Consider the following 19,568-nt stretch of genomic DNA (forward strand, 5'->3'; position numbering starts at 1 on the left):
AGAGAGTTCACAGTTACTGCACAGATAGACCTTCACTGAAGAATCCAAACTGTAACCATAAGCAGAACTGAAGGCAAGCAAGCGAAGTTGAAGTTTGAATTGCGCAAAGCTACGACAGGCTGTGAAGGTGATACAGCATCTAAAGATGGGGGGAATTCACAAGTGGAAGAGGAAGACCTGTGCTTATTGTTGGTCACCAAGAAGCAAAGCTTTAACTCCATAGAATCCAAAAATGACTCCCTAGATCAGAGAATGGACTTTATCCCGCAAAGGCTAGAAAAGAATGATGGTCGCATCAATGAGGCATGAGGCGGAGAACAGAATATCGCAACTTGAAGACACATTCACTACTGGGAGGGACAATATGCAAAGCATGGAACGCCTGCTAAAAGTAATCGCTGCCAAAAATGAGGACTTAGAAGCGTGTTGCGCCACCGTAATGTAAGAATTTTGGGCATACCGGAATCAACAGACACAGGCCGCATGGAAGACTACATTGAACGCCTACTAATGGATCTCTTCGGGGCTTCCTCCTTTTCCAAAGTGCTGATAGTGAAGCATGCACACCATTCACTTGCGCCCAGCCGCCTCATAATCGCACGGTTGTTGAACTATAAAGATAGAGACACAGCACTTTGGCTGGAAAGGGAAAAAAGAAACTGCAACATGATGGCCATTCCATCTCCATTTTTCCTGATTTATCGTAGGCTGTGCAGGATGCCCGCAGAAAATTTTTCACGGTGAAGCGCAACCTGCAACAGGCGGACATATGCTACATGATGCTATACCCTGCAAGATTGAGGGTGAACCATCGGGGGAAGCAACATGTATTCAACACACCTCAGCAAGCGCAGGACTTCCTTAAAAAAGCATTGTTGCGCAGCCCCCCCGGGCTGAACGAGGGGGGGAGACCTCCTGAGCAGATTCTCCTCTGTCGACCACAGAATGAAGACACTGAATAAGAAGAGGAACGATGAACACAGACTAGTATGGTGAGCATCATTTGCCTTAAATGTAAAATAAGATAGAGGGCAGAGGAAGTAAAGTCTTATTGCTATGCCAACACTACCTGTTTATATCACATGTTTAGTCTTAGTCACTTGGGATAAGGGTTTGTATTACAGTGTGAATTGGACACTACCGTGACACTATCGAACTCTGGGCACCCCTGTCCACTCGGGGTTCAATGTCGGACTCTTGCGTACACTACCCCACATGGGAGTTCCCCACTAGAAACTCTACAGGGTTTTCTGTTATGTTCTCTATGGTTATTTATGTCTATTCTCTTGTGAGTCATACTACATTAGGCATGGCGACCCTACACTACTTTCAAGATCAAAAACGCCTCAATACTGGGGACTGCACCAAAGACTTTATACTTGCCACCAAAATGACTCACTCTTGTTTGGGAGACAGTATTGTGGGAAATTGCATGGGTACTATATTCATCTGCGGAATCGGGCCATAGTCGTGGAAGTGGGGTGGTGGGAGGAGGGTGTTTTTTCTTGAAATAGTATTTGTTGGGCATACATGGCGACGAAGTGAGCGAACAGCATGGCAGGAAACAGTACAGATTAAGGCTAAGAAAAGCATAGGCATACCCTGTTACAGCATAGAAACTATCTAAAAATATCACATAGCTGCAGCGACTAAAGAATGCCCTCACAAACTTGCTCGACTGACTACACTCTAAACCTGTTGACATGGAATGTCCCGGGCTTGAGAGACCGGTGGAAGAGACGAAATGTGGTCTGCTACCCTGTTAGACACCACGTACAAATGGCAATGCCAGAGGATACGCACCTAGAGTCTGGGTCCACCCCTGGTTTTGCTGGTAAATGGGCCGCCCACAGGTGCTTCTCCTCTTTCTCTACCTACTCTAAGGGTACTGCTGTATTGATTAAGGCTGGAGTGGGATGCTACCAAGCTGGCACACTCAAAGACCCCCAAGGAAAGTCCTGTTTCATGTGGGGTCGGCTCGCTGCGCAGTCCGTGACACTAGTGTGTTGGTCTATACCGAATGTAGATGACACACATTTCTTCACCACGCTATCGGGTATTATAGTTAATATCTGATCTACACACTTGATATGAGGAGGAGGTTTCAACCTTGCCCTGAATGCCTGATTGGGCCATTCCCAGGGGTCCATTGAACCACACATTAGGGCAGTTCAATGCCTAAATGCTATTCTTACAGAACACGATTTATTAGACGCTTGGAGGACACTACATTCCACACATAGGGAAGGCACATATATATCTAATGCACATGTCCGCTGGTCTCGTATAGATTATTGGCTTGTGTCGGCTGGGCTATGCCCCTGGCTAAAGGGGGTTACGCATCTAGCAAGAACATATTCAGACCATGCCCCTGTTCTGTTGAAGCTCTGCCCCCCGGTAATTTCATCCCTATATAGATCATGAAGATTGCTCCCTACTGCACTGCTGGACAGGTGCTTCAGGGAGGAGGTTCGGCAGGAGGTACAGTATTTTTTCCCTCAAAAATAGGGAGCTTTCATACGCTGGCAAGCGTATGGGAGAGCTAAAAGGTCACCATTTGAGGGGTATGCGTAGCTAAAGCACGGAGGTATTTTATGTGACCTTAGAAACACGCTGACCTAACTGGAACTAAATATCAAATCTACAGAGACCTCCCTGTTAGAATCTCAATCTCCCCGTAAAGAGGCACAGCTAAAATAACTCATTGTAGAATACACAGACACTGCAGAAAGAGAATCACTATTCAGTTCGAAATACACCTGTGCCCGGGCGTACAGAGAGGGTGAAAGACTCTGGAAAGCCCTGGCCGTGACAATCAGAGCTCCTAGATTTTCAAACACAATATTTGAGGTGGAGTATGAAAATGGGCTGATGCATATTGACTCAAAAGAAATTCTGAACATATTTGCTGCCCATTACAAGCAGCTCTACACTACACATAGGACAGGTTACATAGATGTCGCTGCATATTTTGATGACACAGCGTTGGGGTGGATTAATGATCACCGCAGAGAGTTCTTATCGGCTGCCATTGAGGAGGATGAGGTGAGAGAGGCAATCCTGCAGATGAAATCTGGCAAAGCTCCGGGCCCCGATGGGATACCAGTGGATTTTTATAAATGCTACATAAATGACATTGCCCCCATTCTCAGAGAACTTTGAGGAGGCGGTGGAGAGTGGAATGGCCATCAAACCTCCGATCCGACTGCCTTTTCGGGAGGCTCTTCTGTTGCAGCAGCAGGGGACGGTCCTCTACCTGATCCTGCCTCCACCTCCTTGCGTGGAGATTGAGCGGCGGCAGTTGACGTCATTTGACTTGCCTCCCGAAGTCTGTGATGTAATCTTGGCAGCCAGGCATCCCTCCACTAAGACGGTATACGCCTGCACCATGCAATAAGTTTGTTGCATGGTGCATAGCAAAGGCTGTGGATCCCCTTTCCACACCTCTTTCTGAGGTTCTCTTGTTCCTCCTTTCTTTGGCCCAGCAGCGCTCTGCTCTGGGCACTCTTAAAGACTACCTCTCGGCCCTTTCAGCCTTTCTCAGGCTTCCTGATCAGCCTTCTCTTTTCAAGTCCCATGTTGTAAATAGATTTCTTAAGGGCATTACTCATCTGTTTCCTCCTGTTCCCTTCATAATGCCTCAGTGGGACTTGAACTTGGTGTTAACCTATCTTCTGTGCGCTCCCTTCGAGCCCCTACATAACTGTTCTCTCAGACTCTTAACTCTCAGAACTGCTTTTCTGGTGGCCATCACCTCTGCTCGCAGGACGAGTGTGCTACATGCGCAGTCTTCCTAGCCTCCCTTTCTGGCTGTTCGTCCGAACAAGGTCTTCCTCCAAACTCGACCCTCCTTTCTTCCTAAGGTGGTCATTTCTTTTGATATTGGCCAAACCATCACTTTGCCCACTTTCTTTACGCATCCTTCAAAAGAGGAAGAGAGACTCCACCGTCTGGATCCAAAACGTGTGTTCTCCTTCTATTTGGATTGCACCAAACAATTCCAGGTGGATGGCCAGCTCTTTGTTGATTACATGGGTGCTAGGAAAGGTCGGGCCGTGCACAAATGGACCATCTCCAGGTGGGTCGTTCTGTGCATCAAAGCTTGTTACTCTTTAGCTAAGAAGGAACCTCCAGTGAGGCTGCGTGCCCATTCTACCAGGGCAACGGCAGCCACTCCTGCTTTGGGACCGGGAGTCCCCCTAAATGACATCTGTCAGGCAGCTCCGTGGGCATCGCTGCCCACGTTTACGAGACACTACTGCCTGGACATCCAAGTCCGGAGAGACGGCTTCTTCGGCCGATCTGTTCTTTAGGACTTTCTGATGTGATCTTGGTTCGCAGACCCACCTCTGGGGTTGATATTGTTGGGGTATGTATTCTAAGGTAAGGAATCTATGACTGTTTCTTTCAGATGAACAAGTTACTTACCTTCGGTAACGCTATATCTGTAAGAAACATAGGTTAGTTATAGATTCCTTACCGCCCCACCCATCCTCCCTGTTCTGCGAACTGATTTCTAGGGTTAAGGACATCATTTCAGGGCCCTAGTTTTGTGCACCAGTGGTCAGGGTCTTGCATGGCTCTGCTTTCTTGGCGCAGAAAGTCGTGTACAGAACTGACGTCAGGGTGCAAGGGCGGTGTCTAAGTAACTTCCGCTGCGTCATCCTGGTGACCACGACACCGACGACGCACGTGGAGTCGACCAATGCCACCTACCCACGCGCAGGGGTACTGTTGACGAAAAACTTTACAGATCCAGTCTGACGCCTGGGGGATATTCTAAGGAAAGGAATCTATAACTAACCTATGTTTCTTACAGATATATAACTGCCGAAGGTAAGTAACTTGTTCTTCTAAGGCATGGGTACTCATAGTACGGCCCGCAGGCCAGTGGCGGCCCGGCAAGCCTTCCGTGGCGGCCCGCGGACCTTGAGACATCATACCCGTGTTTGAAATTATTTTTTTTAAGAGTGTCTGCAGCAGCGCGAGAGACTCTGCTGCTCTGTGGGGGCCGGGCGATCCCAGCGATAGCCAGAGTAAAGCTGCAGGGGCCTAAGAAGAGGTGAAATACATCAAGGCCTCATTAACATGAAAATGGTCTTTTAAAGACCTGTTAAGTGCTCGGGTGCGGCTGTGATTGTGTGTGTGTGCCCCGGCTGACACACAGGCAGGGTGTGATGAGAGGGAGGGGGACGGAGAGGGAGGGAGAGTGAGTGAGAGGGAGGAAACCCCTTTTGTATTTGGTAATTATTCAATCCTCAGGTGAAATTAGCAAAAACAGTTCCCAACCACGCACCAGCCAACTATTTTCAAAGTATTAGGCAGTCAGTATTTTAAGACGCTTTTTTTTAATTCATCGAAAAGCCAGTGCTTCATTTTCCCGCACACTGTATTTCTTCTCAGGAAAGCTGCCAAGCACTCGTTAGCGAGTATGAATATCGGAGCAGCTACCTTAGGCACTGTAGTCCTGATCACTGTCTTGAAGTTGGCAGGCGAATTCCCACATGTTTTCTTATAAACATATGCACACCTCAAAAGAAAAGCACATTCTTTAGCTGGAAAACTACCTACTTAATCGGCGCTTCTCACTCGCTCAGTCTATTGCCCCACATTCAGGGTCTACCATGGAATGCAAGACCACCCAAAAGAAAATTCCGATTTAAATTTTTGTCCAAAAATAATGAGCGCTAACAAATGCTACTGCAGCTTTGAGTAACCTTCTTGCATGTAATCGGTTTTAAACCCAAACAAGGTAATTTAGCACTTTCCCTATCCTGGATGCCTGTAAGTAATCGAATACTCTTTCATATTCAGCAACACATTTATAGCACAGGTCAGGTTTTACTAAGAAGGATTGCCCAGCTTTTATTTGGTTAAAGTAGTGTATGTACTATTGATTCAGCGCCGACTATTAGTTCTAGATTTGACCCTATGGCTTCCAGAAATTATGCGCTATATTGGTTTTAAAAAATATTATGTTTTTGTAGGTGTTATCTATTCACAACCCTGTTTGCGGCTGTGAGTGTGTGTGTGCCCCGGCTGACACACAGGCAGGGTGAGATGAGAGGGAGGGGGACGGCGAGGGAGGGAGGATGAGAGGGAGTGAGAGGGAGGGAAAGGGAGTGAGACGGAGAGGGAGGGAAAGGGAGGGAAAGGGAGGGAGAGGGAGACGGAGAGGGAGTGAGATGGAGTGAAAGGGAGGGTGACGGAGAGGGAGTGAGAGGGAGGGAAAGGGAGGGTGACGGAGAGGGAGTGAGAGGGAGGGAGACGGAGTGAGAGGGAGGGAACAGGAGGGAGATGGATAGGGAGTGAGAGGGAGGGAGAGGGAGGGAAAGGGAGAGAGAGGGAGAGGAAGAGAGAGGGAGAGAGGGATGGAGAGAGGGAGGGAGAGGGAGGGAGAGAGAGAGGGAGAGAGATAGAGAAAGGGAGAGAGAGAGGGAGGGAGAGAGAGAGAGAGAGTGAGACAGAGTGAGTGAGACAGAGGGAGAGAGAGAGTGAGAGGGAGTGAGAGAGAGTGAGAGGGAGTGAGAGAGAGTGAGAGAGAGTGAGAGAGAGTGAGAGGGAGTGAGAGGGAGTGAGACAGAGTGAGACAGGGAGAGAGGGAGGGAGGGAGAGACAGAAAGAGAGAGAGAGAGCTAGAGCGAGAGAGGGAGACCAAGAGAGAAAGAGAAAGAGCGAGAGATGTGTGTATGCCAGGTCTGGTGGCTCAGTGGACGGAGGCGTCGGCTGCAGGGACCTGTGATTAACCTCATGGTCAGTTTTTTTTATTGCTCTAGCCCCGCCCCCTCCCCCACTGACCCCGCCCCCATCGGTGCGGCCCTCGGACACAAACCAAACTGTAAATTTGGCCCCTGAGAGAAAGTTTGTGAGTACCCATGTTCTAAGGTAAGGAATCTGCAGCTAGATCATGTCTCTATCAGATAAGGCGTTCCCGAAGGTAAGTAACTTGTCCATTTTGGATTTCACAAAGCTTGAACAGTTTAGAAAATAAACAAATTTGTGAATCCCCTGACTTTACAACTTTGCACCCCTCTACTTTAAATCCCATCTAATTGGTAGGATGTAAATTGGATTTGTTGAAAGATGATTAAAATGTACCATAAAAAAATCCACGTATTCCTTTACCTAGAATCACACAGTGTTCACCCTGAATATTGAAATCAGAATATCATTAGCACAGAATATTGAGGACAGAATATCAAATCCAAAATATCGACAAAGGTAAGTATATAGTTCCCATACCTTACTTCACATATATGTACCTGCACTATATATATATATATATATATATATATAGTGCAGGTACATATATATACATATATATATATATATATATTTTTTACACACAAGGTAAGCTAAAAGGGAGTTAGGAATAGTAACTGTAATTCCCTATATCCACTTATCTTTCAATATTCTGTCCTCAATATTAGTACACCACGATATTCTGGGGGTCGATATTTAGTAGTACATCCAATAACACCAATACTAAAAAATAATAAAACACGCAGAGAAGTGCTGGGCGCTTTAAAACCCTTGCATAGTGTTTTGTTTTCCCTCCAAGTATTTAGGAAAGAATGTACCTTTAGTGCACAGCTTTACTGTTTGAGCATAGCCAAGGGCTATGCTCTCCTAAAAATGTACTTCTGGATACTGGGCCCAATTTGTAGAAAAAAATATTTTCTGTATATTTGTCTGACGCCTTATCATGATTTACAAATGAGAGATCTTTCAGTAAGAAAAAGTATTACCGAAGGTATGTAATTTTTCTTTAAGCAAGTGATCCTTTCCCATGAAGTAACATATTTTCGCATGTGTCTTCTCTTCTTGTGTTCACAGACCTTTGAAGACTTTAAGAATGACAAGCAAGCTGTGGAGTATCAGCAAAGAATCGTGGACATTTTACTCAAGGTGAAAAAGTTGGAAACATTGCTTCCCAAGTTTACCACATGTAAATTATTGTATCAACATTTTTCCATATTTGTTTACTACAGCTACATATTGAGTCATTTTATATTATCATATTATTGTTTATTAATGCTGATATTTCAATCTACCCATCTAGATTTTATAGTTGTATGTTGTGTGTATCGTCTCTGGTGGGTGGCACCATCAGATTGCAGGCTTAGAATATTAAAAAATAAAAAGCAAGGCAGCAGGCCTTTTCCTTTTTTTTGTTGAACATTTCCTTATTGGTATTTCAAAACAATATCCGTATTAAGGAACCGTTTGATCCAATTGTAAAAAGTAAGAAGAAAGTTAAAATATATAAGATTAAGGGTTAGAGCATATACATGTTCTGGGTAAAAGTATACAAAGTATTATAACATTATATGCCAGCGGGATTAACCTGAGCATAGTTGCTAAAGGTCTGTAATATTCACATGCTATCAGGTCATGAATAGGACAAGGGCACCAGCACCTATACCCACTTCCAGCAAGTAAGTGAGCAAACACACAAAGTAGCAAATATGATTGGACAAACATGTTGTAAGGGGTTATCAAATATGCTGCCGACTCACTAGCATATATATGTGGTAAATGTGTAGGTCTAGCTTCACAGATCAGTAGCAGAGTTCGATGTGCAGGGCAGGGAGCAGGGGTAAGAGAGAATAGTGAGTGGGGCTACACAACACAGCAGTGCTTTAGAAGTCTTGGACGTGTAGGAAAAGATTCCAAGTAGCCTTGAATTGGGGCAGTTGTTTCGGAGTTTCTATATGCGTATCTCATAGTATAGTTCAGTAAACCATTCTGGATGTGTAGGCAGCTCTGTACCGCGACGAGGTACCGACGGACAGAGCGGGGCCTCCTTCTCTGAGCTGGTGCCATGTCGAGGTGAGGTACATTATCCTACTTTTGAGGATATTCCCAGTAATATCTGATATAGCCACGCAGGATTACTGGTGTTGTATCATTTATGTTTATCTTTTTCTTTATCACTGAATTTCAATTCGCAGCAGCACTAGTAATATTCTGGTGCGTCCCAGGACAGGTATAGTGCAGCTGTGCTGTGCAATGCGATCTAAGACACTCGGATGTCTGTGACAAGACGGAAGTCCTCATCCTTGGATCATCACCATCTGCCTGGGACGACTCCTGGTGGCCCCCCGCCCTGGGCAGCGCACCCAAACCAACGGACCATGCACGCAACCTGGGCTTCATCCTGTACTCCTCCCTCTCGATGACCAGACAAGTCAACGCCGTCTCATCATCGTGTTTCAACATCCTCCGCATGCTCCGAAAGATCTTCCGATGGATCCCCACCGAAACCAGAAAGACGGTCACCCAGGCACTCGTCACCAGCCGGCTGGACTACGGAAATACCCTCTACATCGGTACCACGGCCAAACTGCAGAAAAGACTCCAACGCATCCAGAACGCCTCCGCACGACTCATCCTGGACATCCCCCGACACAGCCACATCTCGGGACACCTGAGAGACCTGCACTGGCTCCCCGTCAGCAAGAGAATCACGTTCCGTCTCCTCACCCACGCACACAAGGCCCTAGACGACCTGGGCCCCAGGTACCTCAACAACCGCCTGACCTTCTACACTCCCACCCGCCAGCTACGATCGACCAGCCACGCCCTCGCCGCCGTCCCACGCATTCGAAGAGCCACCATGGGGGGAAGATCCTTCTCCTTCCTGGCAGCCAAAACGTGGAACTCCCTCCCCATCCACCTCCGTCTTACCCAAGACCACCTCTCCTTCAGGAAGCAACTCAAGACCTGGCTGTTCGAGCAGTAACGGATCCCCCCTCCCCCCAAGCGCCTTGAGACCCTCCGGGTGAGTAGCGCGCTATACAAATTTCATGATTGATTGATTGATTGATAGGCTAAGACTGTGGGGAAAACCAGAGTCCTCCCGAAATGTAGGAAATGTAGAGGAAGAGGCCAGGCAGAGGTAGGCCCCACATAGCAGGGCACTGTGGCTGGGTCCTGCAGGCATTGGGGACCAACAAGTCCAACAAAGACGAGCCTTACGTGCTTTAGGGCGGCTCTGCTACAGCGATGGAGAGCAGTGCGCCCATGAAGCAATGTTGCATGCCTAGTATGCTCCAGCGGTCATGCGAAGCCATGGCTGAAGGGATCACGAGGAGATCGACAAGAGAAGTTCAGCCCACCAAAAGTCCATGCTGAGGGCAGCATTCACCACTTGAAACCTTCCAACAACACCCCAAGACATAAAGCAGTATTGCACTGACCGGTTCAGGAGCATTGACGGGAGGCAGCTATTTTGTTAGGGCCATACTCTAGCCTTCCTCATGCCTTTTCCATTTATGCATCCAGGATCTGGTGCTGCAACCCCACATCCATCAAGAAGGCCCCAGTGCTATTTCACTTTATGAAATAATTGAAGACACACCTCTTTTAACACTTCACTACAGTACAGTGCAAAAAAATCCTCTATAACACAGCAATCTCTCCAATTGCTCGACTTTATGCTCATCTTTTACCTTGTACAGCACTCCACAGCCTCTTGGCGAGGTTCGGGCTTTAGAAACCCCATATATATAAACCAGTGTACACTTGCCTACCTCATTTATCCTAACAACCAGCACCGTAGGCCTGTTTCCCACCACAATACAGCCAACATCATACACCAGTTCATCAACTATTATACACCCACTCAACCCACATTGTATATCCACACCCCCTTTGTCATATTCAAGAAACCAATTGTCATATATCAACATGTATGCTATCATATTCCAGCATGTCTACCATCATACTTCAGCACATCCCCTGCCATTCCAAGAAAACCATTGTCCTACTTCAACATAATCATCATTCATCCCAAAACAACGACCATTCTACAATAACACTACACTCGGAATCATACATTCACAAAATCAGGTCATACCCCAATATAGCCCCATTATACACCAGCACAACCACAATCATAATCCTACACATCTATTCCACTCTCCACCACACCCACCATCATACTTTGAAAATCCAAACATCATATAGCCACACAACCAACATGATAGGGAATCATGCGTCCACACCAAGAACATTGAAGGTCACCACATCCATCATCAGTATCCAACAAGTAAAGTAAACCTACTTTATGCAGCTAAATTGTCTTTCCTCCCGTCATTTAATGACAGTGTCCAACCATTGGTTTTCCGGGGCGGTGGTAGCCATGGTAAGTTCATGACGTGGAGGCAGAGGTGTTCGATGGCCATCCGAGGCATTAGGATCTGTAACTGAGTGTGATGTCAACATGTCTGTTCTTGTCATAGATGATGAAATCTGTGCAAGATGCTCCAGTTTCTAAAATTCTCTATTCGTGCCATCAGCAGACATTAACGTAATGGTCAGTTGTAGAAGGCCATAGCGAATATTAAGTTGTGGAAGAGAAGGTCTAAGCACCAGAACTTCTTTCTCCATAGCATTGTGTCGTTGGAGATGTCAGCTGCAATGTAGTTTTTGGCCTCTTTACAGGAATGATCCGCTAGGACATTTAGCTGCAGAGACTAGTTGTCGGGCCTGCTGATGGCAGAGAAAACAAGCAATTTGCGGCTTAGGAGTATTAAGTCATGTTTGCCCCATCATCATACGCTCGCACACACATTGTCATATAAACACAGTAATATGCCAATGTACCCCCCGACTCACGTCCACATATGCAACATCGTACACCAACACACGTCATGCACCAACATCATAGGTCATCAGGAATCATTATAGGCAACCACATCCACCATCATATGCCAACATGTCTGTCATCAGATAGCCATACAACTATCATATACTGACACATCAACTATTTTACTTCCACACAACCAACATTGGAGGTTCACCCAAAACGTTAACACACCAACCCTGTTTATCACTGCCCACCATCCTAAGCCCAACCACCACCATCCTACGTCCAACCAACATGCAGTAATTGTCTGCAAAACCATCAGTATATATCCACGTGCCTCCATCGGAGACTCACACAGCCAGGTGTAAGCATCCACAGCCACAATCCTTCAATACATCCACCAGCCTCCTTGAACGCATCACCAAGTGCACATGTCAAACACATCTAACCAACACACTTCCAAACCTCTACACAGTTGCATTCATTTGAAAACACCCCTACCAGTGTATATCCTAAGAACAACGATCATGCATGCACACATGCTGCATCATACAACCACAGACCTAATACCATATTAAAGTAAAGCAGCCGCTGTTCACTCACACAACCAGCATTTGCCAATACTGTGCTGTGCCACTCCAAGGACTTATTGACAATACCACGTATCCTTCTACAAACTTAATAACACAATGAATGATTCCATTTAACACATCTCATTTTACGTTTTGTCATTACAATAGCATGGGTGGAAATAAAAGCTTGATGCAATACGGCAGGGTTGTGACAGGAGGTGAAGTTTAAAAAAATATATCTTTATCATGGATCTGCCAAAAAGTTACGTACCCAAGCTAAGGCACCATTTTCTACACATGTAAGTGTATGTATCTTATTCTGAAGAGCGCAACACATTAATAGCATCATTTGACTAACAGAATGATTTATTTGTAAGCGTTCAGAATGCTGCCATTATTCCTTTGTAAAATATTCACAACTTTTTATTTGGCCCGTCTTATGTGAAGGAATTCTAGCCACCCAGGTGAGGTTTCATGTTACTCTGTAAAATCACCCGGTGTTCATTATTGGATCTTTCATAGATGCACATGCTTGAATCATTTCCCATTGTCAAGCTTGGATTCTCATAGTAAATCCAGAAAACAGTATTATACCAAATATAGCCTACAAGACTGGAAAAACATTCACTTTATTATCCTATTTGCATGATTTAAAAAGTCCCAAACTTCAACTAATCAGATTGCAGCACCATGATCACCACTCTCCTCAGGAGCTACCATACTTTAGATTTTCTACTGCACATCGCGTCAAGGAGGTCTCCCCGAGCTCTGTTCAGTCCACTTCCGGAAAACCTTAACATTTCTAACTCTGTCATTTCTAACCAACTTTGATGACTACTTCAGAACATTTTGTGTCATCATTTGTTCTGAACTCTGACAGAACATCATGTCAGCTACATCATAACAGGTTTCTTCAGACTTTGTGGCACTTTTATGAAGCTGAGGTTGCATTCGGAAGATCATGAAGAAGATTGTATTTACTGCGTATACCCCTCTCAAAAGACAGAGGACTCTAAGATCTGCTGAACTTTCCCCCAAAGGTTCAGATGGGCAGAGACAGTAAGTTGCTGATCTGTCTTCAAAAGATCAAAGCCATGGAAATCCCTGCCTCGGGGGATGGCAGTGAAGGTATCTCAGGTAAAAAAAATCGTAAAAGAGTTCGCCCAGAAAGCCATTCATCAAAACATTGCTCTGAAACAATATCTGCCAAGGAGCCTCCAAAGAAGATATTGAAGAAATCTGATCGAGACGTTTGAGGGACCAAAGTCCATCTCCATGTATCTCATGTCAACAAAGTAAAAAAACTTGTTTTTTCAGTCACAGGCCATGATCGGAACCTCCAACACAATTGAAAAAGTTATCTTTAATACTAAAGGATTGTTAGTACTACCTCTATCAACTACAACATCTACAACAATATTGTCGACAGAGACAACTACAATGCACTATCGAGGAAGGACATACTGACTATTTCAATGAAGACTCACAAGATTACCTCAATCACTGAGGAAGGCATTTCAGTTCCATTGCTACCTGATTACACAGTCACCAAGTAAAGTGTTGCCTCTGTCACCAAATCAGCTACTCTGAGGGTGACATAGGGCCCTTTGGTCCTGGGTGTAGCCCAACATAGATTAATGTTAAATACCAGGATGATGACGAGGAAAATGCTTTCATGCTGTATTGGAACTAACATATAAAAAGTTTAGTTTACCGCTTTCAGTCTAGCAAGCCAATTGTTTCTTATACAACTTCAAAGATCTCTCTCGTAAATTATTGAAAGTCATCCTGATTGTTGATGTCGTTTTGAATGAAGACTTAAAGGTCATGAATAATCCAGCAACAACGGCAGCAGTTGTCCCTCGTCCGGATAAATAATATAAAGTGCCAGATGAATAAAAAGAAGTCTAGTTTTGAAAACAAAAATACACATCTAGATTATATTATTGACAAATATTTAATTTTGTATTTTATTCCTTGGTTTACACAGTTTGTTCCTTATGATGCTGTACATTAAATAGAATGCTATTCAGAGGAGTTCAACCATTAAATATATATTTCATAAACCATGATTCTAATTAATTGAATCCTAAGAAATATACGCCACAGCCCATCAATCATCAATTTAAACATGCTATTTTACTTGTTTATTTCATTTCACAGTCCTTATTATACTTACAATTGTCAATCATTATCATAATTATTTCATAAACACATGATTAAAGGCAGCGCTCGTTGTGGCTGCCTGCAACATTGGCATTATTTGTTCTTGGGCTTTTTCTTTCTCTGTCCCTCATAATACTTAATGTTCTAGCACACATTTTTACTTCATGCAGTACACTTTTTATATTTAGCAGAGAGAGCAAGCTTATTGAAAAAATACATACATTTCATCTCACCTCAAAAGGCACAGGATCGGGTGGATAACAACATAGACTTGTGTGTTTTGTAAATCATGGCAATGGATTGATATATTTTTATTGTGTCCAGTGCATATAAAGGCACAAATCTGTCAAAATCAGTTCCATCATATGCATCTGGTACCACTATTTCTTAGTAAGCAAGATCTCGTACTTCTCTTCCCTTATTTCATTTTCTAGGTTTCTCTTTCAAGTATCTGCAGTAACTTATCTGCTGTTGCTTTATTCAAATGGTTACAAAGTAAGAAAAGATTAGAGAATTCTTCAATGTTGGTTACAAAGCCACTTCAGCCCTAATGATGTCTGCAGAAGGATTTCCTAATTTGAAGAACACATTTTTCCATGTATTTGATTCTAATGGAGCAAGGGTAATGTGACCATACAGGCCAATCTGGTGACCCAAAGTCAATCCTAGAACTACTCTTAAGTTATTTCCTTGTAGCAATGGCACTGGTAGCAGCCCACCATGTTGATCATCGAATGTATTCATGCTGGCCATAGTTGCCATGATTTTTTTTTCTTGTAGGCAAAAGGATCCCAAAGAAGTTAGCAGTCGAACTGCAGAGCCAAATAATTTGACGCACTATCACTACTTGCAAATTATTCTACCTCAAATACTGTACATTCTTATTCAGTTCCCCTTACCCTGAGCTCTAGTTTTTGTAGACTCACAATCAACTTATTTATATTAGCATATTCTTGCAAACTGCTTATCTGATAATATACGCTGAAAACGCAAACTAGTATCATCCATTATTACCAGACTTGGTGAAGAAAGCATGGATGTGCATGTCTCCCATTATATTCTTAAATGTGGATGTCAAATAACTATAATGTAAGTGGGCTGTCCTACCTTAATTTACACAGTGCATAACATTTGTGGAACATCTTGCATCACTGGATAATCTTACCATTGCCCATGTTCCAAAAAATGGACGATACATGTTAATAGTTAACCAGTATGGCCACTGCATCATTCAGGCTTGCCTGATAAGAGTGCGATTGGCTCCATGACACACAGTTGAGAAGTTCACCAATGCAAAATACAGTAGCCCTATGGCATTTATGAAGGTACAGTGGGTCATTGTGATCACTGCTACTGCATTGCCGCCATTCTCCTTCTGTGCTACCAATTCATCTGTAGACGTTTCTGTGAAATTGGTAGTACATCAACTCAGAAATGATAACCAATGAACTTTGAAGCTACTGTGCTCCCTCTTAGTGAACACCAGGGGAAATAGATCACCTCTCCATGTATTGTACATCTTCCATATGTTTTTAAATGTATTATCTTGGGTAAATCTTCAAATGATCACTCCATCATGTATTTGTTTATTTGCAGATAACCTTGGTTATCAACTGCTCTACGTTTTCTTTTTTTGAAGTTCTTTGGTAATTGACTTTGGGGCCGCAGTATTTGACCATCATCGTTCTCCTCCTTCCTTATTCTGTACCATATTCAGTACTTCTAATCTGCATCGTATTGCACTGTCAGGGGGAATCACTTTCCAGACAATCACTTACTAAGTGATACTCAAATGTCCAAAATATTTACTCATTACAATTATGTAATCAGTTTTAACATGGTTCTCTCCTCCAGTGTTCTTGAGTGATGGGCTGGAACATCTTTTCTAGTTCTTCTATTGAGTATTCTGTAGGAGTACGATTATAGCATGCACAATTGTTGTTAGGTAACATCTACTGTATTGGATCAATGCAAAGGAAAATACAAGCTTCATTCGAATCAGAGGTGTAGAAAGGACACCATGTGCCCTAATAAAAGCAAGGAAGATGTGTCTCCTTGCCCCATCTTGGGTAGTATAAGGCAGCCATTATTGGAATGTAAGGGCCACCTCTCCTCTATGGGCCATGTGTTTCTGCACCTTCTGCACTAATGATATGTGTACTGCACTAAGTAAAACTCTACTTACAAAGCACATTCCAGTCTTTTTCATTTTGTAGGTCTCGCTTACAAATACTTTAGCTGTTTATTGTCAAACAAACTTATTATCCACTAAATAGCCTTATAGTGAATGGGTTATGCTTCCTGCCCCTTGCTCATGAGTTTGTTTAATTCTGTATCTCAGTTCGCTACTCCATATTTGATGCTGTTCCTCCTTATTCTTGAGTTTGTTGCACTCAGGGAGCATTTTGGTTTTGATTGGAACAGTTGTACACTACCAGTGTTGATGTCATTAACTTGCATTGTAGTACTTGTGGCCCTGTTTTCTCTTTGTGGGCGACCCTCTGCTCTCCTCACCACACTTTGGGCTTCCATCTTCTATAGAAATTATTACCCCAGAGTACCTGCTTACCCCCACCACTGTTATGTCTCTGCTCCCTACCACTGTATCAGCAGGCATCCATCTTTGAATGGATTTAAATCATTGCAGGATGACATCTGTGCATGCGTGGTTGCTATCTTGAAATGGCATTTCTTTTGTTTGAACAAAACTATTAATAGGTGGCTGCCATATGTGTACATGCATGCATGGTGGCCATCTTACCATGTTTCTCTTTAAAACAAAAGAAAAAGCCTTTCAAAGTTGGCTGCGGTGTGGGTATGCATGGCAGCCATAGTAAAATGAACAATCAATCCAAAGATGTTTGTTGCATATGCACGCAAACTCACTAAAGCTCTCTTTGAATGATTTTTCTTAGAATGAAAGAAAAAAGTTCCAAGATTGCAAGTGTGCATTCAAGCACTTCTTTCTGATGGATACTTCTCTTCGCAAATTCTTCACCTTTAGAAATATCCCAGGCTCCAGACTGGATCCAGAAGATTTAACAGCATTGCTTCTGTGCACCAGTAGGTGGTGCTGTGCGGATTTGCACTGATTTCATTCTTCCCCAGAAGTGATAAAAGAGCCGTATTACTGCACCACCTCTGCGCATCAGCGCAATTCTTTTCCATTTGGGTCTTCATACACAGTTTCGGAATTCACTAATAATAATAATAATAAAGAGCTTATAGAGCGCTCAGTAACGCCATCACGGCGTGTCCCCGCGCTAAGCTCAAAAACTTATTATCATCAGTTGACAAGTCTATTGCTCAAAATTCTTCTCTTTGTCAGTGTACAAGGCAATCATACCTCCTCTGAAAACTGCACAATTTGAGCCTTATGGGGGCTGTTCCAGTCATCTATGACAGACCCCACAAGGTATGCCTCTGGTGTTTACATTCGTAGCACAACTCCATGTCCTGTAAGAAGTGTCCCTCCATATTTGAGGTGGCTGCTTCTTGAAACCCCGAACGCAGATCCTACTTCAATGCTAACTGTGCCACTAGATCCTCCACCGAGGTCGCCCCCTTCGAGCAGGGCGCTGTCAGCTCCAGCCCTGGTGCAACATCCAATGCTGGAAACAGTGCTGTGGCCTATGCCTCTAGCCAGAGCGTAGATGCAACCGTAAATGGATCTTATATTCTTATCGGATTCGGGAAACTCAATCCCTAACAACTGCCCTATGACAGTATGCCCAGATACTCATCATTACTATAGAATGATTATACAAATTTTTATGAAGAGGGTAGCATTTTTGAGGACCTGCAGGATGCCAGCGGGCTAGACACATCCCCTGACATTGGCTTATCCTCACCAAATCCCATAGCTACAGAGTACTCCACATCTGTCACCAGAGAAAAGCAGCGTAAAGTCTTAGACCTCCCCCTACCAATACAGGCTGTTAAAACCAATATGGTCCTTAGCTCTGCGGCTACTGCTGAGGAGCTTTTACTGCTCTTTAGATAGGTGTTGTTTGATGTGCTGATGGACAAAACCAAGATCTTGCCCTCCAGTAAACAGACAAGTGGCTAGACGACATAGATCTGCTACTAGTATCCAGATTTTATATTATAACACCCCACCCCTGAGAACTAGGTGCAGGTATCCTCCAGCTACCTGAATCCCAATTATTTCCCCACCTCCCCTCCAGATAGGGGGTCTAATAGGATAATCTCACAAAACAAGTCTTTTCTAGTGTCTACCTTGCTTACATTTGGTTAATACTTTGGCGTGGTATTTGCTCATGTGGGATAGGCTAGCACACTATTGACGGCTGTCCTTGAGAAAATTACACAAAATCTACATAATCTAATCATTGATTTTCAAAACGCAACGAAATAGAATGTTCGAGGCATGTGCGCTGTTGATCACATGCTTTGCATACGCTTGCCATCTAGTGTTGGGTCCAGATGTTTGCAAGTTGTTTTTCTTCGGAGTGCTCTTTCCAGTCACAAGGTAAAGTGACTCCTCCTTTCGGTGATAGCGTGCATGGGCAGCAACTCCATTGTTAGATTGTTTTTTTCCGCCATTGGGTTCGGACGTGCATTGCTGCGCTCCGGGTCAAAACCGTTCTTCGGGTTGCCCACGCTGCACAATCCACTCTACCCATGTCGGTATTGTTTTGTACGCGTATCCCACTACTCCGCGTATCATATCAGTCGAAGACAATTTCTATTGTCTTCGACTCGTGGAATGCCGTCTGGCTTAACCGCGTTGGTCCACCTCGCAGTCGATGGAACGTACTCCATTTAAATGTTATCCTCGGTGCCATTCAAAGTATCCAAAGCAAAACCAAAGGGGTTGATGGACAGAGTGCTGAACATTGCAAACACTCACCCCCAGTCAACTGATCGGATTTTAATCCATCATCATTCTTTAGCTCACTCCGCCACCCCAGTTCTGACATGGCCATATGCAAATCAGTCTGACCCTGTGCCTCATGGGAACAATCCAGCCCGAACTGCCAAGCCATGTCTTCCCTGGACCGGAAACAGCCATCCTGGGACCGGTTTCTGGCTCATCACCCATCATCAGCCAGGCTAGCTTGAATCCAGTGGCAAAGTCAGCAAGGGACCCACGTCTGGGCATACCCTGCCAACTTAGGGCGGACGAAGCAAAACCAAAGGGGATGATGTACGGAGTGCTGAACATTGTGAGAAGTTGGCCTGATATATGATGCTCACTAGTTCTAGTGATCACC

General features: G+C 44.2%; 1 protein-coding gene across 1 annotated transcript in view; it reads left to right on the forward strand.

Annotated features, from left to right (window-relative positions):
• The window catches only part of VPS8 (VPS8 subunit of CORVET complex), a 2,052,516-nt gene that overhangs the window by 826,553 nt on the left and 1,206,395 nt on the right, over nucleotides 1-19,568 (forward strand). The window contains exon 27 of the mRNA XM_078680452.1: nucleotides 7,837-7,908. Within this exon, the coding sequence (XP_078536578.1) occupies nucleotides 7,837-7,908 (72 nt within the window). The remainder of the gene's footprint in view (nucleotides 1-7,836; nucleotides 7,909-19,568) is intronic.

The sequence above is a fragment of the Lissotriton helveticus genome, chromosome 3_1, assembly GCF_964261635.1.
Source record: "Lissotriton helveticus chromosome 3_1, aLisHel1.1, whole genome shotgun sequence".
Lineage (NCBI taxonomy): Eukaryota > Metazoa > Chordata > Amphibia > Caudata > Salamandridae > Lissotriton > Lissotriton helveticus.